Source organism: Atractosteus spatula, chromosome 21 (assembly GCF_055471065.1).
Source record: "Atractosteus spatula isolate fAtrSpa1 chromosome 21, fAtrSpa1.hap1, whole genome shotgun sequence".
NCBI classification, from domain to species: domain Eukaryota; kingdom Metazoa; phylum Chordata; class Actinopteri; order Semionotiformes; family Lepisosteidae; genus Atractosteus; species Atractosteus spatula.
Window position 1 is genome coordinate 13,792,424 of NC_142726.1, and position 14,743 is coordinate 13,807,166.

The following is a 14,743-nucleotide window of genomic DNA, read 5'->3' on the forward strand; positions in this document are numbered from 1 at the left end:
TAAAAAATACTTAATAAAAGGACCAAAATCTTACGGGAAATCACTTCTTTCACGTTTTCCTAATGTGGCATCACTAAGCATTTAAAGAATTAATTACATGGAGTTCTCTAAGTGCCCAGAAGCAAGGTGACTCTACTTTAACATTGTCATCTACAGGTAGTAATAGAACACTCAGTGACATAAGGTAAAGATTTATACAATTACAAAAAATCTCAAATGTCCTTTTTTGGAGATAAAGGTCTGCACTAATTGTTTCTTTATGATAGGGTGTTCTGTCTGAGGGAGAGTCAGGCTGCTAAGAACATATAGACTATGTTTGCACAAGATAGGGGGCTTTCTTGGAAATGGAGGGACGTCCCAGACAGGAGTCAGATTGGTCTCCTCCGTTGCCTCTTCTGACCTTCCAGACAAGAGTGCCAGGCTTGCTAGGTTTACACTTAAAAAAAAAACAGAAGTTTCCAGGTAGCCAGAGGGTGCAGCATGTGCACAAGGCTATGTGCACGTGTTTTTTGTCCTTTATTGCAAGGAGAACCTTGCACCTGGGCAATTCCTTCATCAGACTGGCTTCCCCCATGATTTCAATAAACTTTTAAAATAATAGTGCTGTGGGGAAAAAAAAAACAGAAGCTGGAAAGAAAATCCTAATGTAACATCTCTGTGTGTCTCGGTGAGTTTTGATTTCCCGAGAAACATTTTGTAACTCGCAACTCTTGGGTCCCGGGACCGATTCCGATGTGGTGAGCTTTCTGCATGGATTTTGTACAGTACGTTCCCTTACCTGTGTGTTACTGTTCCGTGAAAAGACACGGACTAGGCAGAGAGGGGTCTCTATATTGTGTGTACACATATGGAGATGGAGTACTAGCCCACCCTACAACCTTGTCTCTACCAAACTGGACTCCACTCTATAAGCTGAAGCAGCTATGGATAATGGCTGGAATGAACTTAAAATAAAGTCATTTGAAACACCTCATGGAAAACATGCTGTTCAGACTAAAGTTATGCTTATGATCATGTTCAGGCACAAGCAGATGGATGTGGAGAAAATACATAGAGGAATGACACTATTACCCTTCCTAAGTATGATTTACACATTAAAAATAAAACATTATAAAACTCACAGCGCATTACATATATGAGCCAGGAAATGCAAATGTACTTATGGGAGATGTAAAGCTGATAAAGGAATGTTTTTCTTCCATCATAATTCTATCAATGTGGCTTAATGGAAAAGCCCTTCGATAAGGTACCAGCTATTATCGCACTCCAGTTAATTTTTTAACACGAGCTGAAAATACATTGTCGTGAAATGTGAAAAGGGTGAAAGCACAACACTCTCAACAAACATTGAAAATGTGCAAAAAGTTCCCTAAACTTCCCACAAAGCATTAAGTAAGATTACACTTACAGGGTGTAATTTATAATAGGAAAGGGACTGATTAATACACATACCGTAAGCCATTTTTTAATGAATTAAAAGGCCATGTGGACAGATTACTGAAAATTGACTAACGTCTGAAATACAGATGCCAGCCTGTCTGCCAGTTGTACTTTGCTAACCCAGACGTTATTATAGCCTCGTTCAAGCTATAATAAAAGTTTTGTATTCAGCACAAAGATCACTTCCACTTACCATTTGCGAGTAATGAACACAATTTTTTTAATATATACAGCAAGAAGATATTTCACCACTTCTCTATGACTTTAAAAATCCACCCAGTCAGAACACGGAATATAAGGACAGCAGCAGTAATTCTGCAATAAACACACTGCGACAGGCTAGTGCAGACGATCCCTTAGCAGCATGATTTCCTTTATTGTGTGAAAATTTAAAAGGTAAAAAATGGAAAAATTAAAAACATATCAAAACAATCTGTAAAACAGCACACTTCCAATGGATTTCAATTAAACAACTTTGGAATTTGAGTAATGCCTTTACCGGAGGGAGGAAAATTAATGTGCTCCTAAAAAAAAACAACTGTTAACAACATCACGTGTATTACTCAGCTCTGAATTAAGTCATCTCCTCCCTGCGTGGGGTTTGCTCTCCTTCATAAAGTATACAGGAAGCAACGGGCAAGTTGAGTGTTTGCATGTGTAACAGTGCAAGATGAGGCTCACTTGAAAGTGAAGTCAAAACTCGTGCCTTTAAAAACTCTAATTGCAAGAGGTGTGCACCTCCAGTTCGAACATACAGATTCTACAAAAGGATAAACTTTTTGTCCTTTTCCTCAGGAAACAGAGAAGGTGTATTCTTTAAACACGAATGTATCCAGCATCCAAGTTTAAAGAGCTCAATCAGGCCTCCACCTTGCTCTTTGAAGGCAGCGTGCAAGCAATGCGAACGGGCATGTGTCAGATACGGGTATGAGATACATTTTCAGTACAGATAACCTTCTTCAGTTTCTACAAAGTCAATCCATCGTACAGTACATTTGGTTGTTTCTTTTGTGCTAAATAAAACTAGCTCCGTCTAGTGTCCAACAATACAGAAGAAAACAATGTACAATGCACATCATACAATTGCTTTAAAGGGGTATCCAAAACTAATATTGCTACATCTACATCAGTGTCAGTATGGATCCTTTTCAGTATCAGTTCATTTTAACGCTTCGCCATGGAGACCATAATAATCTCAAATGCACGTGACAAGTCCATTGTTGCCAATATAGTGTGTTAAATACATAATGAAGGTATTTTAAAAACATTTAATCTAGTGTGCTGAAAGAATAAAAGGAACTGGAATAAAAACGCACAGCCTTCCTGTCTGATGCTTAGTATACATCTCAGGAAACATAGTCAGAACACTGTAATGAAGTAGACACTTACATGAACGGTATCCCAATTTTTTTTAAAAAAGCACCCGTTTCTGAAAGGATTTGATTAAAATGTAGAATTTTGTCAAATTTCCTTACATGTCACAAGTATTTTGAAAATCATTCTATACACACACACACACAGAATGCAAAGTCTGCCACCCTTATCATTGCTTTGTGACGGTCTCTGCCTGGCCCCCACATTGCCAGAGAACCTCTTCCACAATGGAACATTTAGAATCACCAGCATGCAATGGTGCGACCTCTGACCTTTGCGGTTCTCACCTTGTCTGCAATCTATCATAGGCAGGGTACCTTTATGGACCTCTCTTGACGGGCAAGTTATTTTTACCTTTCTACCAATGAGCTGCGCAGAACAGACACATTCTCCGAAGTCCTGGTGTGAAGAAATGCCAGGCTGCACACAGGTGAGCATCACCTACAGTCTAGTTTACATGCACTCTTAGGGAGAGTCCTGTACTGAGGTAGACTCCCTGGTGCAGCCCTGTGGATAAGGTGTGATGTCAGTTTGCTTTGCTTGCAGCTGGTCATCCTCTTGCACCACAGGGGGGCGCTGCAGAGCTGCCTTTCCTCCTGCTGCAGGCTGAAGGTCTACTGGCTTTTGTGCTGGACGAAGTCGCGGTAGATGGCATTGGTGGTGGTCTGGCCAAAGATGAAAGCCCCCAGGGTGACCATGAAGACACCATAGGACACCAGAGCCCACCAGCTGACAGAAGAGAATAAAAGCTGGGGGTCACATCTCCCTCTAGTGACAAGCTGCGTACACCAACCCATACCACTGAAACAGTATTTCTTTCTCTTTCACATTCAAAGGTTTGAAATCATTATTCATAACATTACTTTGCAGTGTGCATGACAGAAATGACAATCTCGCTCACCTAAAAACATTTTCTCCTCATGTTACTTAGAGACAGACTGTATGCTCACCTTTCTGGTTCTCAACACCATAATTAATGAAAGTAAGTGAATTGGCTCCTATTGGAACAACAAGAATTTTGCCTACCTTGAGGGTTTGACTTCCTGGATCTCTGACAGCTTGGCCTGAATTAGACACAGCCCTGAGAAATGAGAGACAACCACGTGTACATCAGCAGAACTGGAAACAAAAAGATATCCCACAAGCGTCTTGTTTAATTGCAATTAAGAATGATTGTCAGACCATCTGAAAGAATGTGTTAGTTTGTGCTGGACCCAGAGCTGAAATACAGTGCTTTACAAGTTAAGTGGGACCAGTCTTCACCCACACTATGCTTTTAGAGTGAGAAACAATGCGATGCAAACAGTAATTATTAAAAACAGCCATGTAAAGCAGTTTTCTCCTATCATTTGTCTGGTGTCCCAATGATACTATCCAAACTGTGTGCAGTATTTTCTTTAAAGCATACCAGCCCATTAAAAAAACAGTTTTTCGTGGCAAGTATGCAGAGGCAGATGGACATAGATCTAACAGTGCAAGACTTCAGATATCCCAGCATGCCCTGTTTCTTGACAGGACCAAGCAACTTGTGTGGGTGAGCCACACCTCTATGACTCTTATCATTACTTTGTGACTGTCTCTGCCTGGCCTCCACACTGCTTGGGGACTTCTTCCGCAATGAAAGATTTCCACGCATGTTGGAGTTGTAAAATGAAGAGGCGCGTCCTTTCAGGTGCAATAAATACATGTACGTTTCTGGAAATACAAAAATGACTTGGAGAAGCTACTCTCCAACAGAAAACGGTGTCCACTGTTATGTCCTTTTCCTAACCTCAAGCAGTGTTAAAAAGTGACAATCTCTTGCGCCACCTTCTGGTGGATAACTAGAATAGCAGTCAACAGACCAGACTCGAGCTCTTTAAAAGCTCTGCAATGGGGGGATTAGTTTTCAGAGAGCCTCCAGCGCCACACGAGCGCAGCAAGAGCGGGCACCTGGGAAGACGAAGATGAAGCAGGCGGCGAGCCCCCCGATGATGGAGATGACGCGGCCGATGTCGGGGATGAAGAGCGCCAGCACCAGCGTCAGCCCGAACCACGCCACCGTCTGCAGCAGCCGGCGCCGCTGCTCCCGGGTCACGTCCACCTCCACCGGCTCGCCGCGGAACCGCAGCCACAGCCCCTCCAGCACCGCCCTGCCGGGGCAAAGAGGCGGGACGGGCAGTGAGGACCGGGCAGCAGGGGGCACTCTCCCTGCGGTCTGTGTGGGTCCAAATGCCCCAGTATAGTGACTGGAACACTATACTGTAAAAAGGTGCCGTCCTTCGGATGAGACATAAAACTGAGGCCCTGACTCTCTGTGGTCATTAACAATCCCAGGGTGTTTCTCAAAAGAGTAGGGGTGTTACCCTGGCATCCTGGCCAGATCTCCCCCTTCCTTTACCAGTCATGGTCTCCTAATAATCCCCATTTATGAATTGTCTTCATCACTCTGCTCTCCCCCCCCACTGAGAGCAGATGTGTGAAGAGCGTACTGGTGCATCATCCAGGTGGGTCCAGAAGAGCGCTATATAACTGTAAGGATTATTATTCACACCCCTGTGGCTTGCTGATAGTGACAGACGCGCTGCTCTCCCAGCCTGCGAGGTGCACATGGAAAAACAAGCGTCTCTCGCCGGGGTCCACAGCACACCCACAAGCTCAGCACGGCACAGGGGCAGCACAGGGGAATTCCAAACTGGGTGCACATTTTATCACATGCAAGAACAGAATATTACATTAAAAAAGAATAGGCTGCACTTTCTCTTTTGCTGCTTCTCAGTACAAACACTTTTTATCGGATCCTCTGCTTAGAGCAACAGTTCGCAGCCCTTGGCCAGGACAAACACTCTCGGCTGATTTTTATTCCAGCTGACCTCTACAGCTCCAGTGCAAACAGAGGACTTAATTCATCTTCTTGCTTGTTTAGACTTCAGGAGTACTGTTTCCCACAACTTCAGCACAGAGAAAGTCATGCAGACACCCCCTAAATGGTTGGTTGCTATTTCTGACTAAACAGATCACCTGGTAAACAGAAATTATATCAGACTATATAGACTATATCAATGAACTTTTTTCCTTCTGCACTGATTATATTTCAGGTATAACACCTGAACGAGGGCAGCTCTGAAACTGAGAAACAGGTACAGGGGTGACCGACTGCGAATTCCAGGGCTGGGAACCACTGCGCTAGACTAAATAATACCACATATCAGGACATGTAAGCTGACACACCCGTGCACACACCCCTCCACACAGATTTCTCTCCGTTCTCAGCAGATACCGGCAGACACACGCCACGCGTGCGCACACACACACCGGATCCTACCTGCCGCAGAAGTGCAGGATGGGATAGGAGGTGACAACGCAGAGGATGATGAAGGCCCGGGCGATGGCCACGGCGATGTCGTCCGAGGGGTACGACATCAGCACATCCTGGCTCACGCTGGAGCCGAATGACAGGAACCCACACACGCCTGCAAGAAGGGGAGCAGTCAGAGAGAGCCGAGGCGCCGGTCCAGCTCGACCAAGCGACCAGGCATTTCTTCCTCTCCCGCCCCAAGCCTGTCCTTGCCTCTCCGTTCATGCAGGCTGGGTCTGCCGAGACAACTTTTCACGGCTAAAACTGCTCAAAGGACAGAGAACAGACAGAAAACAGGCCTTTCCCCACCTGTGCCCGTGTAGACGAAGAGACAGATAATCATGCCGACGGTCACCACTGCACCCCAGGGCTTTATCTCCGGCTTCCTCATGCTGTTGAACACGGGCACGCTGCTCACGTGGCACTGAAATCAGGAGAGCGAGGGAAACAAACGTTACGACATCTGGGTCCGAGCGCAAGTCTTCTCCATCTGCATGCCGCAAGTCAGCCTACGTGTGAACCGACTTCCACTTCTGTAATTTCATCAGAGACCTCTTCCTCAGTGTTTGCCTGGATCACGGGCACGCCGCGCGACACTGCGAGACAGAACGCGGCTCCACTGGGGACCACGCTAAGAAATACAGGAACAGCTTTTCTCGCAAAAACTGTAAGGTGAAGTGTGAGTGTGGGCAACTCTTACCTGTGGCGTCAGAACTGGAGAGGGCAATTACCGCCAGAGATCTGCAAAGATCTGCTCAGGGAGCACAGAGCAGTTCTCTAACCAAGGCCAAGAAGCACTCGCATGCCTTCCACACACTCATGTAAGAGCATGACAGAAGGCTACAACGAGAGGAGGTCACTGGGCCCATTTAACCTATTTCATACACTGCATGCTTCCATCACGCCCTCTCCAGGCAAATCCTCCATCATCCCTGCTCTTTTATTTGGGGATTATAACCAGAAAGAGTCATATCAAAGATGGCAAGGTTCAGTAATAGGCAGGGCTCTGGACTGCAGGAGTAAAGGTTACAGGTTCAGATCACCATTGGGGAGACTGCCTGTTGCTGTACTCCTGAGCAAGGGCCTCAAATCTTGAGCCATGTTGCTCTAGCAAAATGTATAACGGAATATCAAAAAAAAATTACATATATATATAAATTGCACCCAATTGCAAGCCACTTTGCATAAAAATCTGACATAATGAAAGATAATAATAAAAGATAAATACCTGGAATCCAAAACATATAGTTGGCATCGCATTGAAAACTGCCGTCCACGAGGAGGGACTAGAAAATGAAATGAACACAATGCGTTATCAGATAGCTTGGTTGGACTAATAAATTAACAGTCCAGTTTACGCAATGGTGCAAAAGCCCATCGCTGATGGGGACCAAGCACAGATGCCATCTGTGCTGTGGGCAGAGCATGGCGTGACTTCACAGACGCCTACTTAAACAGCAATATGCCAGCTTGAGATGCCTACAGAAAAACAACAAACAAAAATAACCCGGCAGGTGCTTTAAAACCACAAGTCATACAATGAACTCATTTGACCAAGGCTACAGTTATTAATACCTTTGTTTGTGTCGAGTTCCAGTCTGATGCAGCCGGTACTCCAGTAACTCAGGCACATGGAAACATCACACTGATCACAGACTGTTTTACAATGGGCTTGGAGCTGGATTCACCATGCAAGCCTCTTTTGAATGATCCGATTTAAAATAATTGAAAGCAATTACCCTGTATTCCCTTGGTGTGAGCATATGTGTACTTTTGTATGCACATACACATACATTAGCCAGCATTAGACTGGGCGATTGTGATATGTAAAAAAAACACGAATGAAAGGGAGGGAGAAACGAGACTGAGTCTCTGAGATGAGTATGGAGTAGAATTCACTAGAGTTGCTGCGTTCGATAAGAGGATTCCCAGAAAGCCTTTCAGGGTTTTATTGTGGCTCCAACGTCAGCACTGGCAATGGTGCGCCACTCTTACAGGCGCCAAGAGACGAGGATATGCATTGCAAATAACTTGCAGCACAATCAGGGGCAGAGAAAACCCATTCACATGCAATTATGTAACCAAACCCGAACATAACGGAATTGCTTCTATTATGGCTTTAATGGGAAATAAAGCAAAAGAACTGTGGAAAACATTTTATGAGGCAGTTTATTAGTATTTTAACACTTTTACTAGGGAACCTTTTGAAATGTCCCATCATAAAAAGAAGCTAAAAAATTGAACAACCCTGTCAGTATGTACCCATGTGAACTGCTCGCAGCAAAAGAGGTGTGAAATAAAGTGAAATATGTAGTTGGTGCTGATTCTAAACTTACTGTGTGCTGTTCCATTTTTAGCTTTTTTCTTGGGTTTTAATTAAGTCTCTGTGAGGTCAAGTTCTGTCCACATCATGTGCCTCATATGTGCTTGGTTCTAACAATGATCGATACAATAACAACAACAATTTTCACTATGCAATAAGGTGTTTCTTAAATGACATAATCCTGAAGTATTTAGCCTGAAACTTTTATCATTGCTGGCCACATAAAAGAAAACCAAAATCATACCAGTTGTGCAAAGAATTGTGAAGAATGAAAAATTAATACAGACAGGTTGCTTTCTTTCATCTTTCATAGTTTGAGGAGATGAACAGCCATTTCCCTTTCTTTAATTAAATCATCAGCTCCCAGCAGTGAAATATCTCAGAATGAGCAGAGATCTGACTGTCAGGCTCCTCCCTGGGAGATATTAATCTTTACTGCCTCATGAGTGCCTTCAGTATAAACTCTTTCCACTCAGAAAGGCTTAATTACCTTAAGTGCTGGCAGCAAAATTAATTTTAAAGGTCTTTCAATTAGCGACCTTCAGAAGCATTTCTCAAAAGTGTCCATAAATGCACAAAAAGACAGTGAGAACTCCACTTCCATTGTTTTGCAATGTGATTTGCTCTGTGGAAAACTTCAAGGCAAACTGTAGTGAGTAGCGGATTCTGTGAAATGTTACCAAAAGTGCTACAAAGCAGAGATCCCAGTGGTCAAGGCAGGGTCTGAGCTCACCTTGTGGGGATATAGCCTGGAGAGACATCACTATCAGGCCAGATATACCTCACGATGACCACAATGGTGACATACCAGGTACCGATGACACTCAGTGCGCTGCAATGGACAAAGGGGACCCTTTAGGAAGTAATATTCTTAAACAGGACTAAGTGAAATGGGAGAGCATTTTGACATCCATTCACTAGCTAGTTTCATTCATCACACTACAGATGCTATTATAACCCTATTAGAAGGCACAGACAGACAGGCAAAGTGTGTCCCTGGTGCTTGCATCAGTGATAATCTCCAGTGAATGCATGCTTATAAATTCCTAAGCCTGGATAAAAAGACACTTTTTGATGGAAAAAAATGAAAAAAAGTCACAGCTCTGGCAAAACTATGATGCTGAGCTGCACCTTTACGAACACTTCAATTTTCCATGTGGGGTGGGCGCTAACAGGTTTGCCCTGCGTGTACCTGGCATACTTCTGGAAGCCGATCTCCTTGGGGATGGAGAGGGGCAGAATCACCAGCACGGAGGTCAGGACGATGGTGAACTTGCGGTCAGTGTACCAGGGGCCACTGCTGACCGCTCCTGCCGACTCATGGGATATCGCTCCGACCACTGCAAACAGGTCAGGGAGATCAAAACCAGCACGCTTCCCTCAGAGCACCACTTTCAGGAGCGTCTCTCACTGCTTGGAAACACACTTGCAGGCCACATGGCACACACATTACATGTAATAAACAGAGATACGAGCAGGTCAAGACGGAATATTTATTTCTATTTATGAAAAAATATGTTCCAAAAGGAAAAGAGAGAGAGAACGAGTACTGTGCATCTACACATTCCTTGTAGAAGTTAGTAAAAGTCAGCGGTGTTATTCAGGAAACCAGCAACATGTTAAAAATATATTTTCTTCTCTGCCCATGGTACCTGCTAAGCCAGGGGTTATCAGCCATGAACTGTAGCTCTTCCCTGTTTCGCTGAGCAGAGGACTGCACAGGAGTAGGGTGCTGATGAAATCAATAGCTGAGTCACTCAGTATCCTGCACAACTCAATTAGCCCCACCCCTGGAAGCTCCAGGGCAACACAAGAGTGCAATTTGTGCGACAAAGGAAACCTCACAATCAATGAAGCCCAAGGAGAGAAAAGATTTTTTTTGAATTATTGAAACTGTTTAATGAACTACACAGGCTCTTAAGGTTTATTCTAAGGAGAAAGAGGTGCTTTTTGTTGCTATATGCATGGCACAGTATTCCAATGAGCTTCAAAATCATGTCTTTCCGCTACACAGACATCTAAATGTACCATTGATTTTATCTGTGCTCATACTAGCAGTGCTGCCTGCATCACTGACTGCAAGCAAAAATAAATGAAAGCCATGACAGACCATACAATGGGGATTCTAACAGTAAGTATTCTGGAGATCTTGCGTTTTGCACAACACACAAACCTTATTACCTGGTCATTCCTATACCAATTACCTGACACACTGAGATAAACCACCATTCAATTAAAAACTGCTCAACCCTCCAGTCAGGCTGACATTTGATCGAAATCTCCACCTTGTGCAGAGGGCTGTCAGAGCAGCTGTCAGGGTGCAGTAGCAGTGCGGTACTCACACTTGTCCAGCTGGTCCCCGATGATGATGAGGAAGGTGATGCAGGTGCCGAAGGTGTAGACAGCGATGGCCACCTCGCATATCACCCCCGGCACACGCCCACACACCGCCCGGACCACCTCCTGGTAGGTGGTCTCGTTGCTGACCTGGGAGCAGTAGGCCAGGATTACCAGCCCGCTGATGATGAACAGCAGCATGCACTGCAGTGGAGCACAGGAGGAGAAGGTGAGGGTGCCAGCGTTTCGCAATAAGCCTCAGAACCCCTGGGTCCCATCTACCCTTCATACCACCAAGACGAGTATCTCACCAACCAAACCAGCATTTTTCTGCTGCCCTCACCAGGAAGAATACAGACACACAGAAAGTGATGTAAACCGAGGCTATTAAGAAGCTACAAAAAATTTTACTGCTGTATTGGCGGATGCCGGGTTATAGAACATTAAAAAAAAATACTGCCTTGAAGCATCACGCTACTCCGGGAATCAGAAAACACAAACAAGCAGCTGAGTCCCCTGCCAGCCTATGTTTATAGCAGGCTTACATAATTTATGACAATGCTAGGGACTGTCTCAGTGAAAAACAGGAATGTGTAAAGTTACAGATGAGAGGCTGTGCTACATCGGCAATGAGGAAGCAGCGTGATGCCACCTGGCTGCGGCTCCGTCATGCCCGGCTTCCAACCTTCCCCTACAGCCCCAGCCCTCGAGGATCAAGGTCTTTACCATCTGCAGCACGATGCCGGACGTGACTCCCCCGGCGGTGTTGAAAGCAGCCGGGAAGTTGAGGAGGCCGGCACCCAGGGCGGCGTTGACCACGATGAACACGGCGCCCACCGCGGAGGTGCCCCCCTGCCGCTCGCGGGCCTGGGACCCCGCCTCCACGCTGGGACTCTGCAGCAGCCTGGCCCTCTCCCCGGCGTCTTCGCTCCAGCCCCAGTCCGCGCCCTCGCTGTTGATCGCCATGACCGGCCGGGACATTGCAGCGCCTCCCCCTTCCTCCTCCTTCTCCTCCTCCACTCCTCGCGCACAGAGGAGGTTCACCCCTGGGGTGACTGCGGAGCCCAGAACGGTCTGCGACGTGGGTGCAGGAGCGAGGCGGCGAAGGGTGGGCGAGTCAGAGACGTGGGCCCTCGGGAAGAGCTCACCGGGGGCCACAGGGTGCAGGGGATCCTCTCGGGGTGTCGGCTGCTGCCCCCTGCATCACTCCCCCAGCACAGTCTGTTTCGGGGTCCGCAGGGCCTGCTGTCTTCTGGGTTCCCCTCCAACCTGCGTGGCCAATAAGTCAATTAACCCCGTCGTTTTTTTAAATCAGACACGTATGACTTTCCTTAAGGTGTTCCCCAGCTGATTCCACAGGACTACCACTTCAGGTGAGGCACAGTTGCCAGCAATCACCCCAGAGCTTGTGCTGAAATACGACCATCTTTGCGGCTAATTCAACAATTAGACCCACTATGTAACCGAGCACACGGGTGGATTAAACTCAGAGGACGTTCGGGCCCTCCGAGAATTGAGCTTGAAACGTCTGGTCTAACCTTTTGGACAGGGATGTGCAGATCAGGGCAACTACACTGGCTCAAGCCCCTTTGCCCTCATGGGCCCAAGTGCCCCCTTTTTTTTGTAGAAAAAAAGTCCAACCAATTTCATTTTTTGTTTTTGCCACTTGACGATTCTGCTTCTGTATTTAGTACGAATCTCCCATTAGGAAAATAAAATGTCGGACCTCATCTGAGCACCAGTGCCCGCCTCCCGTTCGTTGGAAAAAGTGGAGAAAAAAGCAGCGGAAAAAAATGATTGACTTGATGTGCTAGCATGTGAAATCTTGCTCTTAAGATGGAAAGAGATTGCATTTGGTATTGCATGTAATTAGATGGTAATTATTTTATTTGCTCTGTCCCCTTGTTAAGATGTGTTATATCAGGAAAATAAAGTTTATGCTCAGTGGAGCCGATGTAACATCTTGTCTGTTAATCAAACATAACCAGCAATTATGGACAACCATTTATTTTGCCAAGGTTGTGAATATTATAATGCCTCTGAAGTCGCATCCAAACCTCCTGTAAAATTAAAAAACAGAAACACAAGCGGGCGCTGATTTGTGTCCAGGATTCTCGAATGTAACAAATCCTGCCCAGGAAAGTGCACCTTCGCCCCTTTTGAGGCACAGCCCACCATAAGCACTCTGCACGTCTCTGATTTTGGATAATAGTCATTTTATTTTCACACTCGCGTCTGAATTCTTCTGCTTTAGATAGGGAACAAGCCAAAATTCCTGACATGACGTCAGCTGCTTGCCGGTCTTATATGGGCTCTTTCTCTCGGACTTTGTTCCTGTTTAAATTTTCACACCGCTCTGAAGATCTCTGTTCCTCAAGAGCCGAGGAAGAAACAAGGCATTGCTCACGCGACACAGAAATTGAAAGGAACTTCATTAAAGCAATGACGGGTTTTCAAAATTATATAGAAGCTGCTCCTCAACAAATAAGGTCTCCGATCTAGCAGACAACACTGTTTTCCTTGGAAAACTAAATAAAAGTATCTTCTGTACTGAGCGGTATACATGTCACGGCATGTCGTAATATTCTTGGTCTTGTGATTCAAAATCTATACTGCGGTCTAAGCTTGTAAAAGGATCTAGAATTGCTTACTACTGAAAAAAAACCGTTTCTTTCAGTTTTGCTACCGTAAAATGTCATGATCAAGATCAGCTTTACTTGTAATGCAATTTTAAAAAATAAAAATCACCGTGGAGTACTCTAAATTAGGCTTTGTTATGTTAATTCTCTGTATGCCATTATTACTTCAAGTCCTCCAAAACATCTCGAGGGACTGAAACCATCTCCTGCAATTCAAATCCAAATCATGTTTCACTTCGAAACGGGTCAGTGGGCAAACGTGAGGAACCTTTGCAGGGCTTGAACCCACCTTTCGCATAAATCCTGCCTTCCGCGCACATGCTAACTTAAATCACAACGGGTCACCATACCGACCTCAGGGAAAGGACAGAGGGAGACTCGGTGTGCACATTCCTCGTGTTTTCACTGATCACCGCGGCTTTCCAAACCTCAGATACGGGTAAGGAAACACCAGTCTGACGTGCTGTATTCACTAGAATTTCAGTTCACCTATACACACGCTGTAAATGAAATCATTCACACCGGACAGGGGCATCCTGGTGTTGGTGGGACGGCGTGCTTTTCGGTTTTCAGAGTCGGAGCAGCACCTGAGAAGCCGTTAAGCTTATCAGCTACACCAGCTGATTTAGCTTGCTAATAGGAGAGTCAGAATGAAATACTGTCTCTCCACGACCAGGCATGGAGACACCTCATTTAAACTAGCACGCTTGGTTTGCGGATTGTGTTTATGCAAAAATCGCCCAGCATCGATACCGACCTTATCATCGCCTCATTCCTTTTGTGACTCCCTACATGCCGTTCGGAAGCTAATAAATTCCTTAACGCAGTAACATTCAGTGAGTTCACAGACACGTTTAGAAAGAAAACACAATGCTAGTAAGCGAAGGCATCCACTGACCAGACACACTCACCAGCCGGTATCTCCTCTCGCTCGCCTTATTGTAGCTGCTGGGGCAGATTCCTCCTGCTGATCCAGCTGCAGTGACATGTGATCGTCACGTGACCTGCTCGCCCTCACGCGAGACAGGTGGATCATGGGAACTGTAGTTTTGGGTTAGGTTGTATTTTTTTTTCCTTGTCCTGGAAAGTTTCCTTAGTTGTTGCTAAGGTTATTAGTATTACACTTTTCTGTAGTTGCCGCTCCGTCGAAAAATAACGCGGGGTACAACTGTAAGCATTACTGTTCACTATCAATAACGGCTAAAAAAAGTAAAAAACCAAATATGATTAATTCGTGTTTCTATATTGATATTAAGTAGAGTTATGTTAAGAGTTACGTTTAGTATAATTTAA

The 14,743-nt window shown here is 45.2% G+C and overlaps 1 protein-coding gene across 2 annotated transcripts; it reads right to left on the reverse strand.

Moving 5' to 3' along the window:
- Positions 1 to 1,789: 1,789 nt before the first annotated feature.
- On the reverse strand, positions 1,790 to 14,427 carry slc38a7 (solute carrier family 38 member 7). Of its 2 annotated transcripts, none has more exons than XM_088939197.1 (11): positions 14,362 to 14,427; positions 11,538 to 12,080; positions 10,817 to 11,015; positions 9,667 to 9,814; positions 9,208 to 9,306; positions 7,380 to 7,437; positions 6,461 to 6,575; positions 6,119 to 6,266; positions 4,747 to 4,946; positions 3,841 to 3,895; positions 1,790 to 3,543 (listed from the first exon to the last, which is right to left on the reverse strand). In XM_088939197.1, the coding sequence occupies exons 2-11, from the start codon at positions 11,790 to 11,792 to the stop codon at positions 3,429 to 3,431; spliced, it is 1,392 nt and encodes a 463-aa protein (XP_088795323.1). In that variant the 5' UTR covers positions 11,793 to 12,080; positions 14,362 to 14,427; the 3' UTR covers positions 1,790 to 3,428. The 2 variants fall into 2 exon arrangements, with proteins under 2 accessions (XP_088795323.1, XP_088795322.1); XM_088939196.1 differs by having other exon boundaries at positions 14,349 to 14,402.
- Positions 14,428 to 14,743: the final 316 nt, after the last annotated feature.